Source organism: Pipistrellus hanaki (assembly GCF_964339955.1).
Source record: "Pipistrellus hanaki genome assembly, chromosome: 2".
NCBI lineage: Eukaryota > Metazoa > Chordata > Mammalia > Chiroptera > Vespertilionidae > Pipistrellus > Pipistrellus hanaki.
In genome coordinates, this window is record NC_140504.1 from 137,765,064 (window position 1) to 137,784,254 (window position 19,191).

At 38.9% G+C, this 19,191-nt stretch overlaps 1 protein-coding gene across 1 annotated transcript in view; it reads right to left on the minus strand.

The window, feature by feature from the left end:
* Nucleotides 1-18,988, minus strand: part of PKN2 (protein kinase N2) — a 151,773-nt gene extending 132,785 nt beyond the window's left edge. The window contains exon 1 of the mRNA XM_084872309.1: nucleotides 18,552-18,988. Coding sequence (XP_084728435.1) covers nucleotides 18,552-18,599 — 48 coding nt within the window. The 5' untranslated portion in view covers nucleotides 18,600-18,988. The remainder of the gene's footprint in view (nucleotides 1-18,551) is intronic.
* Nucleotides 18,989-19,191: the final 203 nt, after the last annotated feature.

Genomic DNA, 19,191 nt, shown 5'->3' on the forward strand with positions numbered 1-19,191 from the left:
GTCCCAGACTACCTGGCCAGCAACACTGGTGGGTATGTGGGGCCGACCAGCAATTGCCGCGCAGAGAGAGAGAGGCCCAGGCCAGCCAAGTGATCCCACGCATGTTGCCTGCAGAGGTAGGAGACCGGTGGAGGGAGACGGGAGGCAGTACTACACAGATGGCAAGCAGTGGCTGTGGCAGGGGCAGAGCCAGGTGCAAGAAACCAGGGGAAGGAAAGCCCCGAAAGACCTTGATTGACAGCAAAGCCTAGGGACCCCACCCGAGGGGTCCCAGATTGGAGAAGCTACAGGCCGGGCTGAGGGACACCTGCCCCGTGCATGAATTTTATACACGAGCCTCTAGTCCTATATAATAAAGAGCTAATACGCAAATGGTCATGACATGCTCACATTGGGGCTGGGGGACCTGAGGCCGGGCAGGGGGACTTGAGACCACACACCCCCACTCCAGTGCCAGGCCAGAGAACCTGAGGCTGCACACACACACACACCTGCCGCCAGTGGGGCTTGATGAGGGGACCTGAGGCTGCGCCCCCTATTCTGTGGGGCTTGATGGGGGTGGAGCCAGCCAGGCCTGGGTCTCGCATGATTTCTAGGCTTGCACGGATGTGTAGAGACTTGACTCTAGGTTCCACAGTGCACCTCAGACTCTGACAGGAGGGAGATTTTCATATACATTTTACTAATTTTCTTTCATTTCTGACACTTCTATTATAAAGAGCAAATAGCAATATTTCCTCTAATTCCCTTTTAATGTGTACAAATTTTGTGCACCCGGCCACCAGTGCAAAAAAAAAAAGGTATATTCACTAAGATTATTTCCATGTAAGACTGCAGAATTTACAAATGAAATCTATAGTTACAGAAAGCAGAAATCAGTTTCCTGAGAATTGGGGATAAGGGGATAATAGCAAGAGGGTGAGATTAGAAAGAAGCACAAAAAAAATTTGGGAGTAAGAGACGTTCACTATGTTGATTATAGTGATGGTTTCATAGGTGTAGAGGTATGTCAAAACTTAAACTGTATATTTTAAATATGTGCAGTTTAATTCCTTTGTTTTCTTAGTGTACACATGATCATATTTTTCCTTTTATTAAATTCAAGGTTGGCTCAGCTTGCATAGTTCAGTGGTTGAATGCCAACCTATGAACCAGAAGGTTATGGTTCAATTCCCGGTAAGGGCATGTGCTTGGATTGTGGGCTCGATCCATAGAGGGGGTGTGCAAGAGGCAGCTGATCAATGATTCTCTCTCACCACTGATGTTTCTATCTTTCTCTTCCTTTTCCTTCCTCTCTGAAATCAATAAACATATATGAAAAAATTTCAAGGTTGTTCATGAAAAATCATACCCTACCAGAGTTAGAATATCAGGGTTCCAGTCCCCTTATTTAGACAAATCACTTAACCTCTCTGGACCTCATTTTTTCATCTGTAAAATGAGATTAGACTAAATTGATGCATACCCTTCTCAATTAATATTTTATGGATCTTTAGTAACCTCAGCTTATTACATTATGCTGTTCCCAGAATTCAATAGTAAATCAAATCACATTCAGTGATGGGAAAAATGTTTATTACAAAAGTTCAACAATAAACCCCTATAATTGTTTAATACATTAAAATATACAGTTAAATGAGTATTGGGTTGGATTTTAAAAGACCTAGTTTCAAAATCCAGTTGGGCTAATTTGCTATGTAACACGAACAATGTTCCATATGTTCTCTATGCCTTCTTTACTTCTCACTCTTCTTTTTACATGTAAATAAAGAAAATAAACCAATATATCTTAATGGCTATTGTGAGGATCAGTAAAATAAAAAAGACTGAGGTGTTCAACAGATTCCTGTCCAATAACTGGTGATTAAAATATTAATGATAAAATTGTGCTTTAAAGTATAATATTTCCTAGCCAGTCTGGCTCAGTGCATAAAGTACTGGCCTCCAGACAGAAGAGTCCTGGGTTCAATTCGGGTCAAAGGCAGATGCCTGGGTTGCCAGTTCGATCCCCAGTAGGGGCGTGCAGGAAGCAGCCAAGCAGTGATTCTCTCATCATTGATGTTTCTATCTCCCTCTCTCTTCCTATCTGAAATCAATAAAAGTATATTAAAAAAAAATAAATTATAAAACTATTTGCATACTTTAGACATTTTTGTAATATACAATTTAAGTAACATTATTAATATAAATTAAAACAATCACCACTTTAAAAGTATCTCTCGCCGAAACCGGTTTGGCTCAGTGGTAGAGCATCGGTCTGCGGACTGAAAGGTCCCAGGTTCGATTTCAGTCAAAGGTATGTACCTTGGTTGTGGGCACATCCCCAGTAGGGGGTGTGCAGGAGGCAGCTGGTCGATGTTTCTCTCTCATCGATGTTTCTAGTTCTCTATCCCTCTCCCTTCCTCTCAGTAAAAAATCAATAATATATGTATATATTTTTTTAAGTATCTCTCTATATAAATTTTAATAGATAAGAATTTTGTTGTTCATTGTATATGGGGAAGTTAGGCAAGAATATTTACTGAGTGTCCATGAAGTATAAGCCACATAAAATAATAAATTTCTTTTTTATTTCATTTAATCTACAGAAGTTAACCAAGAGGCAAAGGGGAGAATAGGGTGCTGGAAGGCATTGCTATTTTTATATAAGGTAATGAAGAAAATGCTCTTATGACATAAAGAAACATTTTGACAGGAATATTAGTATATTGTAATTCATAAAACATATTTTACACAAAATATCACTGTCATTAGCCAAAAATTTCTGACTAAAGAAGTCATTCCTTTAAATTGGCATATAAATAGAGTACAAAATATTTCAAACACCATGCTGTGAATTACATATAATCCCCCAAAGGAAAGATCCAGTAACTACTAAAAAGTTTCAACTTAAAACTAGAATACCTCATGAATAACTATACACTTGAGAGCTTTCATTTGCTTTCCCCTATAGCTCTTTGAGTTAAATTATCTTTCATCATAACAGAAAAACACACACACACGTAACTGACTAGGAAACTTTAAAGTGGTAAAACTTTCTGAATGAAAAATAGGAAGTTTTCATTAATTTTTCCTGCCTGCATTTAGTTCTCATCCCACTCTCCTAGAACCTTTTCCTCTTAATAAAATTCTACCTATCCTTTAAGCCAATTTAAATTTCACCTGCTCTCTAAAGCTTATCTTAAAGTGATTACTCTCCTCCTTTGAAGTCCTATGTAGCAACTGCCTATACAATTCACTTAGAAACTGTGTGTGACCTCAAGCAGTTCTGAAATATAATTCCAAGCTTTGCTGGTAACTTCTCATGATTGTCTTAGCAACTGAATTTAGTGTCTAGAGTACCAATGTCAATTCAGTAGCCACTAACCACATGTGGCTATATACATTTAAATTTAACTTAAAAAATCAGTCCCTCCATTATACTAATACTACCCCCCACCCCCAATTCACATGTGGCTAGTGGCTATCATATTGGACTAGAGGCACAGTGCATGAATTCGTGCATGGAGTCCCTTCAGCCTGGCCTGCACCCTCTCGCAATCCCGGACCCCTCAGGGGATGTCCAAATGCCTGTGGGATTAGTCCTAAACCGGCAGTCGGACATCCCTCTCACAATCCAGGACCACTTGCTCCTAATTGCTGGCCTTCCTGATCACCCCTAACCACTCTGCCTGCCTGTCTCATTGTCCCTAACTACTCACCTGCCTGCCTGATTGCCCCAAACTGCCACTGCCTCAGCCCCTGCTGCCATGGCTTCATCTGGAAGGATGTCTGGAATGACGTCCGGAAGGTCATTCAGCTGTTCAGTCTAATTAGCACATTATGCTTTTATTATTTTAATTACCAAAACATATATAACATTTCTATCATCTCAGGATGCATTACTGAACAAAGCTGTTCTAAAGGGTAAATGCCATGTCCAGTTGTTGTTTTTTTGTATATATAATAGTTTTTAACATAATAACTGAATATGGTAGGCACTTCAATATTTAATTTCATAAAAACAAATTACTGTAGTGGCAGAGATGGTCCTACAAACATGTTTTATTTTATTAATAATCTGTTAAAAATTAGAACACATATTTTAAAATTTAGAACATATCTCAGAATAAAATGCAACAAGGGCCCATGTAGAATCAAATGACTACTGCTGAGAAAGAAGTAGGTGCTACCAGATGCTTTTATATCTGCTTACCCATCAATGCCAATCCCACAATGTATGTCCATTACACTCACCTCCTTCACTAATTTATGTTATGTTACTGGCCTAGACCCTTGAAGGCATGTTGTGACCTCTCCTCTATACTCTATGGACAACTAAAAATTATTTTATTAATACTTTTTATTGATTTTGAGAGAGAAACATCAAATTTTTGTTCCACTTATTTATGCATTCATTGGTTGCTTCTTGTATGTGCCTTGACCAGGGATAGAACTGTAACCTTGGAGTATTGGGATGATGTTCTAACCAACTGAGCTACCCAGCTAAAAATTTAAGTAATGTAAGAATTAATTTTGATCATTTTCTTTGTAATATATTTTTATTTATTTCAATGAGAAAGGGGGTGGGAGAGAAAGAATCATCCATTGGCTGCCTCCTGCATGCCCCACATTGGGGGATCGAGCCTGTAATCTGGGCATGATTCCCCTACTGGGAATTGAACTGTGACCCCCTGGATAATAGGTGGACGCTCAACCACTGCAATACCGACCAGGCACTGGTCCGTGGCCAGGCATTGATCACTTTTCTAAAGCTGTAGGTAGTATACTTAGAATTATACGGCTCCATTTTGATACAGAATCCTTTCAACAATGCAAGCCCCTACGTAAACTGTTCTTTTTATATAAAGGAAAGGTGTGTGTGTGTGTGTGCATTAAGAGAGAGAGAAAGGGGGAGAGAGAAACACTGATGAGAGAAAACTATCATACACTGGCTGCCTCCTGCACGCCCCCTACTAGAGATCAAGCCCACAACCTAGGCATATGCCCTGACCAGGAATCAAACCAGTAATTTCCTGGTTCACAGGCTGACACTCAACTACTGAGCCACACCAGCTGGGCACAAAGAAAAGTTCTGAATAAGAACTTGCATTGGTGTTGGCAATACCTATATCATAAAGACTGATCTCCTGGCAGGGTGACTCAATAAACATCTTAATGCATATTTTTAAATTTTTTAAAGTTTCTCTAGGAACTACTGAAATGCAGGTATCTGTTTTAACTTCACAATACTGCCACAATTCATTTGGTGATATTTGATTACAATTGTGGGTATACAATAGGCATCCCTATTGCCTGTATTAATAAATTACATCCTGCCCTAGCTGGTTTGGCTCTGTGGATAGAGTATCAGCTTGCAGACTGAATGGTCCCAAGTTTGATTCCGGTCAAGGGCATATGCCTGGGTTGCAGGCTTGATCCCCATTAGGGGATGTGCAAGAGGGAAGCCAATTAATGATTCTCTCTCATCACTGACGTTTCTATCTCTCTTTCCCTCTCCCTACCTCTCTGAAATCAATAAAGATATATTTTAAAAAATAAATTACATCATTGCCTAGATTTAAAAAAAAAATTGCTGCAAGTATTATCAGATAACAATAAAATGTTAGTATTCAAAAAGTGAACTGTGAAATTCAGATTTGGTAATTTCTTCTTGAATTCGGTATCTGTCATTTGTTTCTGCTAGTTGAGTTATAGAAAATCTGTAGCGAGAGAAAAATATTTCATTTAATTCTACCTTACTCTCTTGATTATTGAAATATTTTTATGCTATCTACATACACTAAATTTAAAAAATTATCTACTTTCCCCAGCTTTTAGCTACTTCTCATTATTACACCAGTTTTTTTATTGTAACAGTAAGCCAAGAGTGACAGAAAACGAAAGTTTCTGTTTTTCAAAGAGCTGGAATTTGAACTGGTGCTCCCTCTCACCTGCTCCACCATCCCACCACAGCCAACGCCTGCCATGTTCCACACGTGCCACTGATGGTCAGCACATGTCATAGCGACCAGTTATTCAGTTGTTTAGTTGTTCAGCCTTTCAGTCTATTTGCATATTAGATTTTATATAGATAGATAGATACAGTTGGGTACAAAGTGTCAGCTTTACAAGATGGAAAGAGTTCTGGAGATGGATGGTGATGACAATGAATGTACTAGTACTTAATGTCACTGAACTGTATACTTAAAAATGATTAACACAGTAACTGTATTTTAAAATTAAATTTTTTAAAGCATCACATTTAAACAAGTAAATACTTTTGATAGTACAGCAAACTGGAAATCTAAAGTCATCAATAAAGGAAATAAAGTGCTTTTCAGAGATAGAAACATCAGATTTACTGAGAAAAAGTTACAGTAACCCCATAATGAATCAAGTTTTACTACATTACCACACCATGACAAAGAGCTAAGCATTTTAATTATACAGTATCTAGCTGAATAGAATATATTGGTGCTCTTTTAAGAACTCACAAGGCTAGAAAAAGTAGTGTTAAACCTGAAATGTAGTGTTTTGATGATTGGTTTGGTTTTAGGCACTAGCAATAGAGCTGCGGTTGAGCAAGTCATATATTGAACAACTAGAAAAACAAAGCCCAAAAATACGTTCAGTTATTTGTTAATTGTATATAGTTATTTCTAACTTCCTTAGAAGATAAGACTATTTCAGAGGCAGGGTGTAGGATAACCTTGCTGTGCTCTCAGGTGATAAAGAACATAGCAAGGTAATACCAGGGTAGAGATGAGAATACTACCATTAATAGCTCATGCACAAAAGAGGAGGATAAAATTATCATAGATAACAAAAACAAAAAAGGTCATCCTTTTCCTCATAAATCTGAATGTATTTGGGTCCAATACTATTATTTTAGGAAAGTTGTTAGGTGCTACATAACCAATCACTAAACTTAGTAAAATTTTTCTTGATTATATGATCTGAATATATTCATATATTCAATGAATACACTTTTCTTAGCAAAATTTTATGGATTGTCCAATTGGTCAAAAGCTTTTGAGGCAGATAATAAATATTAACTTAAAATTAGAAATAGCATTTGCAAAGACACAAACTATAAAGAAGCACTGTACTAGTTCCAAGGACAGCAAATAGTTTAATATCGCAGAGTGGAAGATGCATAAGGAGGAATCTGAAAAGATTGATAAGGGCCAGATGATTAAAGGACATATATATTTTATTCTACAATCAATAAGTTACTAAAAGGGTTTAAGCAGCGGAAGTGCTTTCTTAACCTATATTCCCTTCTCAGAGAACAGGCCCTATTACTAGCTGACAGGAGACTCCTTGCAGCCATATTAGCACATGTTGGTATGGAGAACTCCATTCCTCCATTGTCACAATTGACTAGATAAGGGGTACATGTTCTGTATGGTGTCAGATTTTCTCACTCAATCTCTATATATAAAAGCCTAAGTGGTCGAACAGATGATTGAACCAGTTGCTATGACACACACTGACTACCAGGGGACAATGCAGGAGCTGTCCCCTGGTGATCAGTATGCTCCCACAGCAGGAGCGCCTCTCATCTGACCAACGGGTGCCAGACCCAGTACTCATGGCTGTCAAGTCCCACTGTGGTGGAGCAAGCCTCTCCTGATTGGAACTGATTAGGGGTGAGCTTGCAGCAGGTGCAGCGGGTCCAGGATGAGGAGACAAGTGGGAGCGGCATGCAGGAGCTGCAGGCAGCATTGGACTGCCAGTTTCAGCCCAATCCCCACAGGCCACACAGAGGGACTCCAATGGTGCAAGAATCCGTGCACCGGGCCTCTAGTAATTTATAATATGGCTCTGAACAAGTGAGTCAGTTAGGCATTGGATTTGTAGATTAATGTAATTCAGAAGTTAAGAGTGCCACTTAGGGACAACATAAAAAGGCAATCAATATACAGTGTTAATATAAAGAAGTATACATACTTAAAGAAGAGATATGAGAACATGTAGCCCCAGAGAAAGAAAGCCTCTATTTTCCTACTTAGTCTTCATGGGACCTGACTATATACCCTACCCTTGATTAAGTGAAATGTCCCTGTAGCTTTCCAATAAATCCAATTGTTGTTTAAGCTAATTTAATTGGATTTATATTCCCTGCAACCCTGAGACAAAACAAGGTGATTAATTCTGGTGGTTAATCTGAAGAATCAGAGAAAAATAGGCTAAAAGGGTAGAACATTTAAATTAAAAAATAATTATCAAAAGAAAGCAATAGTAGCAAATAAAGGTAGATATGATGAATGAAAAGTAACCAATATTTTGCAGAGTTCATGAAGCTTAATTTAAACAAGAGACTTTCAGGAACCCGAGGCAATATAAATTGCCTCCAAGGACTAGAATGAGCAAGTGGTCAATGTGTGCTTTTAAGAATAATTTCAATAGAATAATAGGACTGAAGTCATATCTAAAATAAGAAATAAATGATAGAAAATAAGTACAACTAAGAACTTCTTTAAAGGAGTGTGATGATTAAAAGAAGTCTGAGGAGACAACAATATTAAAGAAGAAACATAATAATTATAAAAAGAGATGTGAACTTATCTCTAGGCAGAGTTAAGGGAGAATGAAAGTCCCATCCAGTCCAAGAAAGTATAGCCTTAGCAAGGTCAAACAACTTTTCCTTAAATTTGAATTAAAAAAAAGAAAAAAAAAGAAAAAGATGGTTAAAATGCCAAAACTAAAGAGAATAAATACGAGAAGAAAAGTTGAGAAAACTCTCAATGAATCCTATATGACATTCAGTAGAGGCAGTGAGTAGGTGAGTGATTTGCTGAAAACTACTGAGGAGGAGGAATTGGTTGGATGACTTAGGAAAATATAAAAGGTTTGAGCCACAACTGGGGAATGTGAAGGGACGTAACAAGAGGTTATCAAAGATCTTACTATCCCAAGGCTTCAGGGGATGCAACAAAAAATAGAACACAAACTGGTACTTTAAGGAAAAAATGAGCTACTAATGATTTATGTAAAAACCAGAGGCCCGAGGCATGAAATCCATGCACGAGCAGGCCTTCCTTCCCCTGGCTGCCAGCGCCGGCTTCCCTCTGGCACCCGGGACCGGGCTTCCCTCGGGCCGCTGGCAGGAACCCAGGACCCAAGCTTCCCTTGCAGTCCCAGCTTCATCTGGAAGTATGTCTGGTCTAATTAGCATATTATGCTTTTATTATTATAGACTAGAGGTGCGAGGCACAACATTCGTACACTGGGGGTGAAGGGGTCCCTCAGCCCAGCCTGCACCCTCTTGCAGTCTGGATCCCTGGAAGGATGTCTGCCTACCAGGCCTAAGCCTGCAATCAGACATCCCTCTCATAGTCCAGGATGCCTCACTCCTTACCACCTGCCTGCAACAGAGGCAGGAGAGGCTCCCTCTACCGCCGCTGCATTGCCAGCTGTGAGCAAAGGTTCTGGCTGAGTGGCGCTCCCCCTGTGGGAGCACACTGACCACCAGGGGCAGCTCCTGTGTTGAGTGTCTGCCCTCCTGTGGTGGTCAATGCATGTCATAGCGACTGGTCATTCCATTGTTTGGTCTATTTGCATACAGGGTTTTATCATATAGGATTACTTCAGATATAATTTATCACATAACCTAACATAATGTAATCCTAACTTCTAACTTATAAAAATTAAGTAAGGCTATTCAGAAATATTTCTCTCCTAAAAAATAAAGTGTCATCTTAAATTTATATTGTAAGATATATATTTCAAAATACTTTAAAAATTATAAAATAACTCAGGCCTTTATTTTACTCCATATTAAAAAAAAATCAACTTAAAATGCATTGACTTTTATGTTCAAACAAACAAAAACCTTCAAAACACTTAGTAGAAAATTTGGTGACTATCCCAGAGTAATGAACAACTTCTTAAACAGCAAATACAATAATAGATGAACAAATCTGACTAAAATTAATTTTTTTTTTCATGTAGAAAGCACAGCAATGACAAAAACGCCATTTAGAATTCCAGGTTTGTCAATATCAGTAAATTCGACAGGAGAATAATTTCTGGTTTATAACCAATATTAAATCTGACCAACTTCAGCACTATATTGACAAGCTATGCACATTATCAAAATAACCAATTCACATATAATTCTATACTTGGAATATAATGCCCTTCAAATAAAAGAATAAAATGTTAAAATAAGTATTTTTCACAGAAGAGATATGGAAAAGGAAAAATAAGCAATAGGTGAACTATTTACACACAGAATTTTAACTATTTCTTTGCTTCTAAATTCATTATTTGAGTCAATTAACACTGAGTGTCTAGTATGTGTTAGGTGATGCAATATTTTATACAGCTTTCTATGGTTATTCATTTGTATAATTGAATCTGCAGATCATAAACTCAGTAACTTTACCCTTTCTATACCAAATCTAGAATAGATGTTAAGTGCAGGCTTGCTGATCACAATGATGTAAATGATTGAGTATTTGCCATAAAGGTAAAACATTTAAAACTGTCCCTCCCACCTGACCGGGATGGCTCAGTGATTGAGCTTCAACCTCTGAACCAGAAGGTCTCAGTTTGATTCCTGGTCAGGGCACATGCCCAGATTGTGGGCTTGATCCTCACTTGTGGAGCATGAAGGAGGCAGCCCAATCAATAATTCTTTCTCATCATTAATGTTTCTCTCTCTCTCTCCTTCCTCCTTTCTCTCTGAAATATATTAAAAAAAACTTTTAAATTAAAAAATAAGTAAAACTGCCCCTCCAAAAAATTCCCTAAAAAAAGTGAAGTCAAGTTACAAACTGAGAAAAGGCAGTCAAAGTATACACAAAAGATTGATATGAATATAAAGAACTTTTTTTTTAATTGATTTTTTTACAGAGAGGAAGGGAGAAGGATAGAGAGTTAGAAACATCGATCAGCTGCCTCCTGCACACCCCCTACTGGGGATGTGCCCACAACCAAGGTACATGCTCTTGACAGGAATCGAACCCGGGACCCTTCAGTCCACAGGCCGACGTTCCATCCACTGAGCCAAACCGGTTTCGGCACTCAAGGCAACTCAAGGGTGGGCAGTGCCATGTGAATCATGCACTGGGCTCCAAGTCTATATAATAAAAGTCTGAGTGACCTTTACAGCAGAATGACCAGAATGACTGTTTGCTATGATGCACACTGACCACCAGGGGCAGACGCTCAATGCAAGAGCTGTCCCCTAGTGGTCAGTGCGCTCCCACAGGGGAGAAGCCGCTCAGCCAGAAGCCAGGCTCATGGCTGGAGAGCTCAGTGGCAGTGATGGGAGCCTATTCCACCCCCAGCGCAACACTAAGGAGCAGTGAGCTCAGCGGTAAGGAGCCTGCTGCTAAGGAGCAGCAAACCAACCAGTAAGGGTGAGCAGGCAGGCGGTAAGGAGCAAGGAATCTCAGATTGCGAGAGGGATGTCCAACTGCCGGATATCAGGCCTAAGCTGGCAGGCAGACATCCCACGAGGGATTCTAGACTGCAAGAGGGCGCAGGCCAGGCTGAGGGACACACACAGACACACACACACATACACACACACACACACACACCCAGTGCACAAATTTTGTGCACCGGGCCTCTACTATGAATATAAATTGGCTCAACCACATTGGGAACTAGACATCATCTCCTAAAGTTGGGCATCCTCACCTACCCTGTGAGGCAGCAAGACAAGGAACATAAAATTTAAGATGATGATTAGCTTGGTTGATGAAAAGTTGACAAAAGGGAAATGAAAAGGAGAAAAACAATACGTAGGTTAAGTTCCTAGCTTTTGGAGGGAGATAGGGAAAGGATGTCCATGGGTGCTTATTATAATGAGAGATAGATAATGATTAATTCAATGCAGTGTACCTAAGGTTTAATAAAAGAAAAAAAACCAAAATGTTATGAAATTTGTTCAGTAAAAATTCTGAAACAGGCATAACAAGCACTTCTGTAGATATTTACTAAGCTAATAATTACAGGAAAAGGAAAACAATATGATTAATGTTTAAAGATATGTTATTCACTACATGCACTGGGTGGTAAATTTGTCTTCTATATCTAAAATAAATTCCAAATGCTATCACCATAACAACTTTCCAATAAATTAAGGTCTTTGTAAGCCAGAACGATAAAGCTTAATCAATTAGAAAAAAGTAATCACTGCCAAGTTTCTAAAATAGATAAATACCAGTAATGGTATATATTAAGTAATTCTTATATATCAATTTACTAATATAACACTAATATTTACCTTCCAATCTAAGGTATCTATTATCATCAAATACACTCCTCCTAGGCTTTTCTGTTCTTTATTTTTAACAGACAATATTTACGTACATAATGTTACACAAATTTTTTGTTTGATTGTAAAAAACTGAATGTGACAATACAGCTAGTTTCAAGTAAAGTTTCATTAGATAAAAATTAGAGAAAGTGAGTGTCAAAATAAATACTCTCTATTCTGCTTTTCTAAAATATTAGAAGTTATTTTTTCATTTGTATGTTTTTCCTATTTAAAATTTTAAGTATCTTTTTAAAGCTTTTAACTAATTTTTAATTTTCTAACTTTGCTGCCAAGTTTGAACTCTGCTGTATATCAAAAGTTAACATTAAATGTCATGATTTTTTCATACTCTAATTAGATTGGTTTTTGAAATTGAGGAGACATTTGACAACTGTTCAACACAACACATTTACCTAGGTAATGATTCAGAATTAACTATTCTATTCAAATATCACTTATGTTTCTGGAAGCAACATTATTTTCACCTCTGTAAACTACTCCACTCTTCCCATTTGTTTGAAAGGATAACACATAGAATAAACTGATAAAAGGCATGAAAATTAACTGTTGCCAAATTTGAAAAGCAGAAAAGGAGAACTCAAGGAATCAGATGCAAAGACCTGGAATAAACAGAGAATGTCTACAAGGTGCTCCTACCTATGTTTATTTAAACATTGATTAAATAGGAATAGTAGGAGTAGTAGGAGACCAGAACTAATACCTATTATACTAATTAGATATGACATGATCCATTTTAGAGTCATCACTTTATAACATTAGTTTCAGCAGAGATGTTTACCTAAGTAGTCAATAAAAAATTGAGAATTTATTTAAAGATATGCCTTATTTAATAAAGTATGCAGATTTCTTTACAAGTAGCAAGAATCAAATCTAAGCTGAAAACCATATCATACTAATTTACTCTTCAGAATCTATGCTAGGTATCACTGTCTATTACTAAGTCCATACTGTACTCACCACTTGTTTTTCTTCTTAACTATATCTCAGAGTACTGACTCACAATCAAAACATTTTGAGATTAAAAAAAAAAGTCAACAAAGCTACTTAGATCTGCTTATTTATAACTAGAGGCAAAAAATTTTTCAACCTATAGCTATTCATATCTTAAAACTGTGAACCTCATTTCTCTTTTAAAATTCTAATAAGTAAAATGAGATAAAGCGAGGGGAAAAATCAAATCAATGTTGAACATTTTAAAATTACACAATTTAGTATATTAAATATATCTCAATAAAAAAGGAAAGGGAGAAATAGACTCAATTATGGGGCTTTTAAGTTGGAAAATTTGTCAGTTATCTCTGAGAACTATGAGCACATTTTCTTTTTTGTGTGTGCTTCCTACATTTTCCAAATTTTCTACAATGAACATGCATCACTTTTATAACGTGAAAAACTTGTAAAATCTATCTTACCCATCCTGCCTACTTTCTCACACTCCATTCCCCCAACACACCTGGAAATTTCAATCCTCCTAACACAGAGTCCTTTGCAGCATCACTGCAAAATTGTATGCCACCTCCCAATTTCCCATCAAAGGATAAAATAGCAATGTGCTGTATGTAGATGTAATTAAGTAGAGCATAAATCCCTTTTGAACTTGTCAAGGGAGTATTTTTTGAGACAAAAGATTAGAAATGTAAATTAAAAAACAACAACAAAATAATTTCTTATGTCAATGATTATAATCAAGTTCTCTTAGAACAGTCAAGACACTTCTAATCCTAGGTGAAAACTGGTGTCTTCTCATCAATGTACTGAGTATCTACTAAATGCCAAACACATAGCTTGGCTATTCATAAGCTTCACTTTTTAAAGCTACGTTTATCTTATGGATAGTCTACAGAAAAATGTAAAATCTTTAGGAGGTTTTGGGCAATCATTTAACAACTTTCATCAGAATCAATAATTTTTAAGTGAAAAAAACCTGCAAAAACTTATTGGTACTGTTATTCCTTGTAGAACATCACACCTATTCATCATAATAAAGCACTGCCAAATTAAAGACTACCAAACAGAATGGGAAAATCATTTTCCTTGTTATAGAGGTGTCTAACAAGTAGTCTGAATTTATATTAAAGTTAACTCTGGTAAATTACACGTTTGGCTAATTTTTAGAAAGTTTACACATCTACCGCATTGGAATGCAAAACATTTATGGACCCACAGAACTGTGGCAGCTTGAAGAATATATGTTGGGCAAACATATAGATCTGAATTCAAACTCAAAGTTACAGTGCAACTGTGGAGCATTCCTGAACTTAATTTCTTAATTCGTAAAATAGAAATAATACCCACCCACCTTACTGGACTGTTGTAAAGAATAAGGTGTGCTGGTATATAGGATACCAAGAACAATGTCTGACATACCGAAAATAATAAATGTTATTGTTTTACTCTCTTCTATAAAGTAAATACCGTATCTTGTCATTTTTATATCCTTCAACATGGCTTTAGTAGGTACTCAATAAATGTTTCTTTAAACGAATCTCTATAATTTAAGGCTAACTACTTCAACCTCCACTTCAGCAAGTCACCTCTACTAAATAAATTCTGCTGAGAATGGAACTTTAGATTCCCAGCACTTTATCAGGCATTTTGATGAAGATGAATCTCCATTAATTGACAAGGTAACTTTATTAGTATGTTAATATTGGGTCTGAAATCCATAAAATTTGCCAACATTTTCATTTTGAGATTCTTTATATAGTTTTCATTAATCCAATTTCCTTGAAAATAAACTTTAACTTCTTTGGCCTCACAAAACTCTCTCATTAAAATTCCTACTATATTTCAAATTTAAAAAAGAAATTGTCAATTAATTTTATATTTCTAAATAGCCTATTTTAATTTTTATTACAGCAAATAAATGTTCTTCCTTACTACTTTGAAGTCTCTAGCCATCAAAGTTCGTGTGTAAACATTATTACATAGAAATATTATAGTAATTAACAAGACCAAGTACTGTGGTTTTAGATTTTCTTTGTCTTCCTACAACCAAAGGTTATCAATAATCCAATTCCAATTCAAGTACTAAAGTATTGCAAATTCTGCAATATAATTTGAAAAATAATTTGAAAATGTTAAATATATAATGTTTCAAAAAAAACATCAATTTCATTAAAAGTAGGTAACATATAACTTTCAGAGTGAAACAAGTATTCCTGAGATAAGATATGGCAAAGTAGCAGTTTTTAACTACTAAACATAAATCTTCAAACTTGGGACACAAATTACCACTTAAGTACTTAAAATAGCTTGGCAGAGAGCAATAAGAACTTCATACTAAATGACCTTATTTTTTTTTTTTAATATATTTTTATTGATTTTTTTACAGAGAGGAAGGGAGAGGGATAGAGAGCTAGAAACATCGATGAGAGATTAACATCGACCAGCTGCCTCCCGCACATCCCCCACTGGGGATGTGCCCGCAACCAATGCACAAGCCCTTGACCGGAACCGAACCCGGGACTTTTCAGTCCGCAGGCTGACGCTCTACCCACTGAGCTCTACCCACTGAGCCAAACCGGTTTCTGCTAAATGACCTTTTAATTTAAATAAATTCAAACTTAGAAGCATTTTAAAAAATTGGCTCTACTACCAAGTTTGATAAATATTTAGTTACTATAGACTAGTTTCTTGACCCAATGAAATAAAATGTTTAATAGATGGAAGTGCCAGGTGAGACAAATTTTATTGCCATTATCTTAAGTGCTGATATAATTAACCTGTTATTTTAATAAACATGATATAGTTCAAATGCATTAGAAATAGAAGTGAAATACACTAAGAAAAATGCCCTGGGTATATATGACAACCTATAAGGTAACACTTAATAAAAACTATTCTTTTTCTGGGTTACATTTTAGTTTATTTTAACTAAAAACTAAATTTAGATGTTTCCTTACTTTGGTCCCACTTTTAAAAGTCATATTTAAAATTTCTTATTTATCTAACTTGATTCCTTGTTATTGTCAAAACTGATATTAAAAGTTCCCAAACGTGCCAAAACCAGTTTGGCTCATGGATAGAGCATCAGCCTGAGGACTGAAAGGTCCCAGGTTCGATTCTGGTCAAGGGCATGTACCTTGGTTGCAGGCACATCCCCAGTGGGGAGTGTGCAAGAGGCAGCTGATCAATGATTCTCTCATCGATGTTTCTAACTCTTTATCCCTCTCTGTTCCTCTCTATAAAAAATCAATAAAATATATTTTAAAAAAATAAAAAATAAAGAAAAAATAAAAGTTTCCAAACGTTGTATTTTAATACATATAAAAATGTTTTCAGCCGAAACCGGTTTGGCTCAGTGGATAGAGCGTCGGCTTAGGGACTGAAGGGTCCCGGGTTCGATTCTGGTCAAGGGCATGTACCTTGGTTGCGGGCATATCCCCGGTGGGGGGTGTGCAGGAGGCAGCTGATCGATGACTCTCTCTCATCAATGTTTCTGGCTTTCTGTCGCTCTCCCTTCCTCTCTGTACAAAATCAATAAAATATATATTTTTAAAAAAAAATGTTTTCAGGCCAGTGTCTTTCATACCAACTGTCTATAAAATACAAATTAGGATGCCAAATATTATATAATTCTGAAGCCACTCCATTCAAAGAAAAATGCTCAAGTCATTTTCATATGTGTGTGTGTGTGTGTGTGTGTGTGTGTGTGTTTTCCCTGAATAGGAACCTATTCATATTTCAAGATTAGGCAATGGAATGCATTTCCGATTGTGCCTCAAACAAACTTCATTTTAAAAGCTCAAGTAAATTAATAAAACAATAAATTTCATTCATTTCGCAAATGTGATATGCTATAAGACCTCCTTATAAAAAGCTAAGAATAATTAAAATACTATATAGCAACATATTTAATTATTTGAAATTCAGCTTTGATTTCCAGAGGATTCCAAGTTTGTAATAGTTCTTTGGTATAACTTGCTGAAATCTCTATTTCTGTGAAGGAAATATCAAGTATTATAATAATACTTTCAAACTTACATCTTGCACTTAGACCTTGTTTATGCAGAGATCTGTTGAAAAATACACTTGAAAGGCAAAAAAAAACAACTTAGAAGCAGTTGCAATAATTTTGACATCAAGAATCAATCCTTCAGTGTCTAAACTCAGTATCAACTGTCCAACGCACTAAAGAAATATAATATTTGTTTCCATCTCTTAGAAGCCTAATAGACAAATCCAAATAAGTTTAAGTCAAAAAAAACAAGACATGAAATTTTCATCCAGATGTAAACATCTCTGGAAAACTCCAAAGTAATGAAAACTAAATCCAACAGGTCTTTAGAGACCTAAAAAAACAAAAACCGTGCCTACCATGATCCAATATCTAGCTGGAAATAGGAAACAATAACATTGCTACTGGACATGGACTTCACTAATCAAGGGACTCAATTCGTTCTCATCTCCTGCAGGCACGCAGGGCCTTAGCCATTTTCCCTTTAGTCGACTTGCTTTCTCGTTTGTAAACAACTTCTGTAGCTTTTTCCCTCTGGCGTTCAAGCGGGAGGGAAAATGAAAGTCTGAGAAGCTAAGCTTCCGAATCTGAGCAGGGAGTCGCCGAGAAGGGGGATCCCATAGATCACTTAGGAAAAACAGAAAGAGAAAAAAAAAGGGGGGGGGGTGAGGGATAGCCCCCGAATTAGAGAAAAGAAGTACAGTCACCTGAAGAGATTGGTAAAATAAAACCAGCCTTTATACGGTAGTAAGACACGTTTTTAAAAACAACAAAACAAAGCAAAAAACCACACACACACACACACACACACACACACACACACAGTTGTCTGGGGGCTGGAAGTTATGGGGGCGCTCTTTGTGCGGAGAGACTGAGGGGAAGGGGAGGGCCCAGAAAACTGCCTGGGAGTCATTCAAAGGAGCGAGAGCAGCGGAGCCCGGGCGCGGGCGGGGCGGGGCCGCGCGGCGGAGGGAGGGGGCGGCGGGCGGCAGCCCACCCTCTGACACCGGGAGGGAGGGAGGGAGGGAGGGAGGGAGGGAGGGAGGGAGAGGGAAGGAGGGAGGGAGGGGGCGGGGAGCCGCGGGCGGAGACCGGGTCCCCCGGGTCGGTGGTGAAAGCGGCGGCGGACCGGGCGCTCGGCGGGGGAGGGTCCGGCTCCCGAAGGAAGCGGCTCCCGGGAGAGACATCCCCAAGTGCCCGCACTTAGCGGGCGAGGGGCGCGGCGGCCGCGGGGCTTCCACGGGCCCCCGACCCCGCGCCAGGTCCCCCCCTCTGTCCAGCGCCCCGCAGCCGGGCCGCGGCCCTTCTTACCTGGAGCTCCGTGAGCAGGATCTCCCCCCGCTCGGGGTTGGACGCCATTGCACTCCGCTCTGGACTCCGCACCTGGACGCGACCGCCGCTCGCGAAGGGAGAAGGCGGGACGGGACCGGGGAGGGGGTGGGGGGGGGGTGAGGAGCGGAGAGAGAAAGGGAAAAATCACACACAGAAAAAAAAAAAAAACTTAGGGCTTCATGGAGGCGCAGCCCCTGCTGGCGGCGCGGCTTACTCCGCCCGGTTCATGGGGAGCGGCGGGGAGCGAGGGCACTCATAGCGGGCTCCCCCTCGCCGCCCGCCCGCCGCCGCCGCCCTCCCGCGCCGACTCCGTCCGCCCAGGCGCTCCCTCCGGGCGCCGCCGGGAGCCGCCTCTCGCCTCTCGGTGCGGGCGCAGCGGCCGCGGCCGTAAGCTCCTCCTGTCGCACCCTTTAGCTGTCACTGCGTCGCAAAAGCAGCCGCACTTGGCGGCCGCCGGGACACGTGACGGCCGGGGGGTCGCGGCTTCGCGCCTGGCGGGAAAGGTGGGGCGGTGGGGGACCGCGGGTGGGGCGGAGCGGCGTCCACCCGAGTTGGGGGGTGGAGGGGCCCTGCCTGCGGACCCGCACGGGGTGAGGAGCAGAGGGGAGCGCGGAGCTCG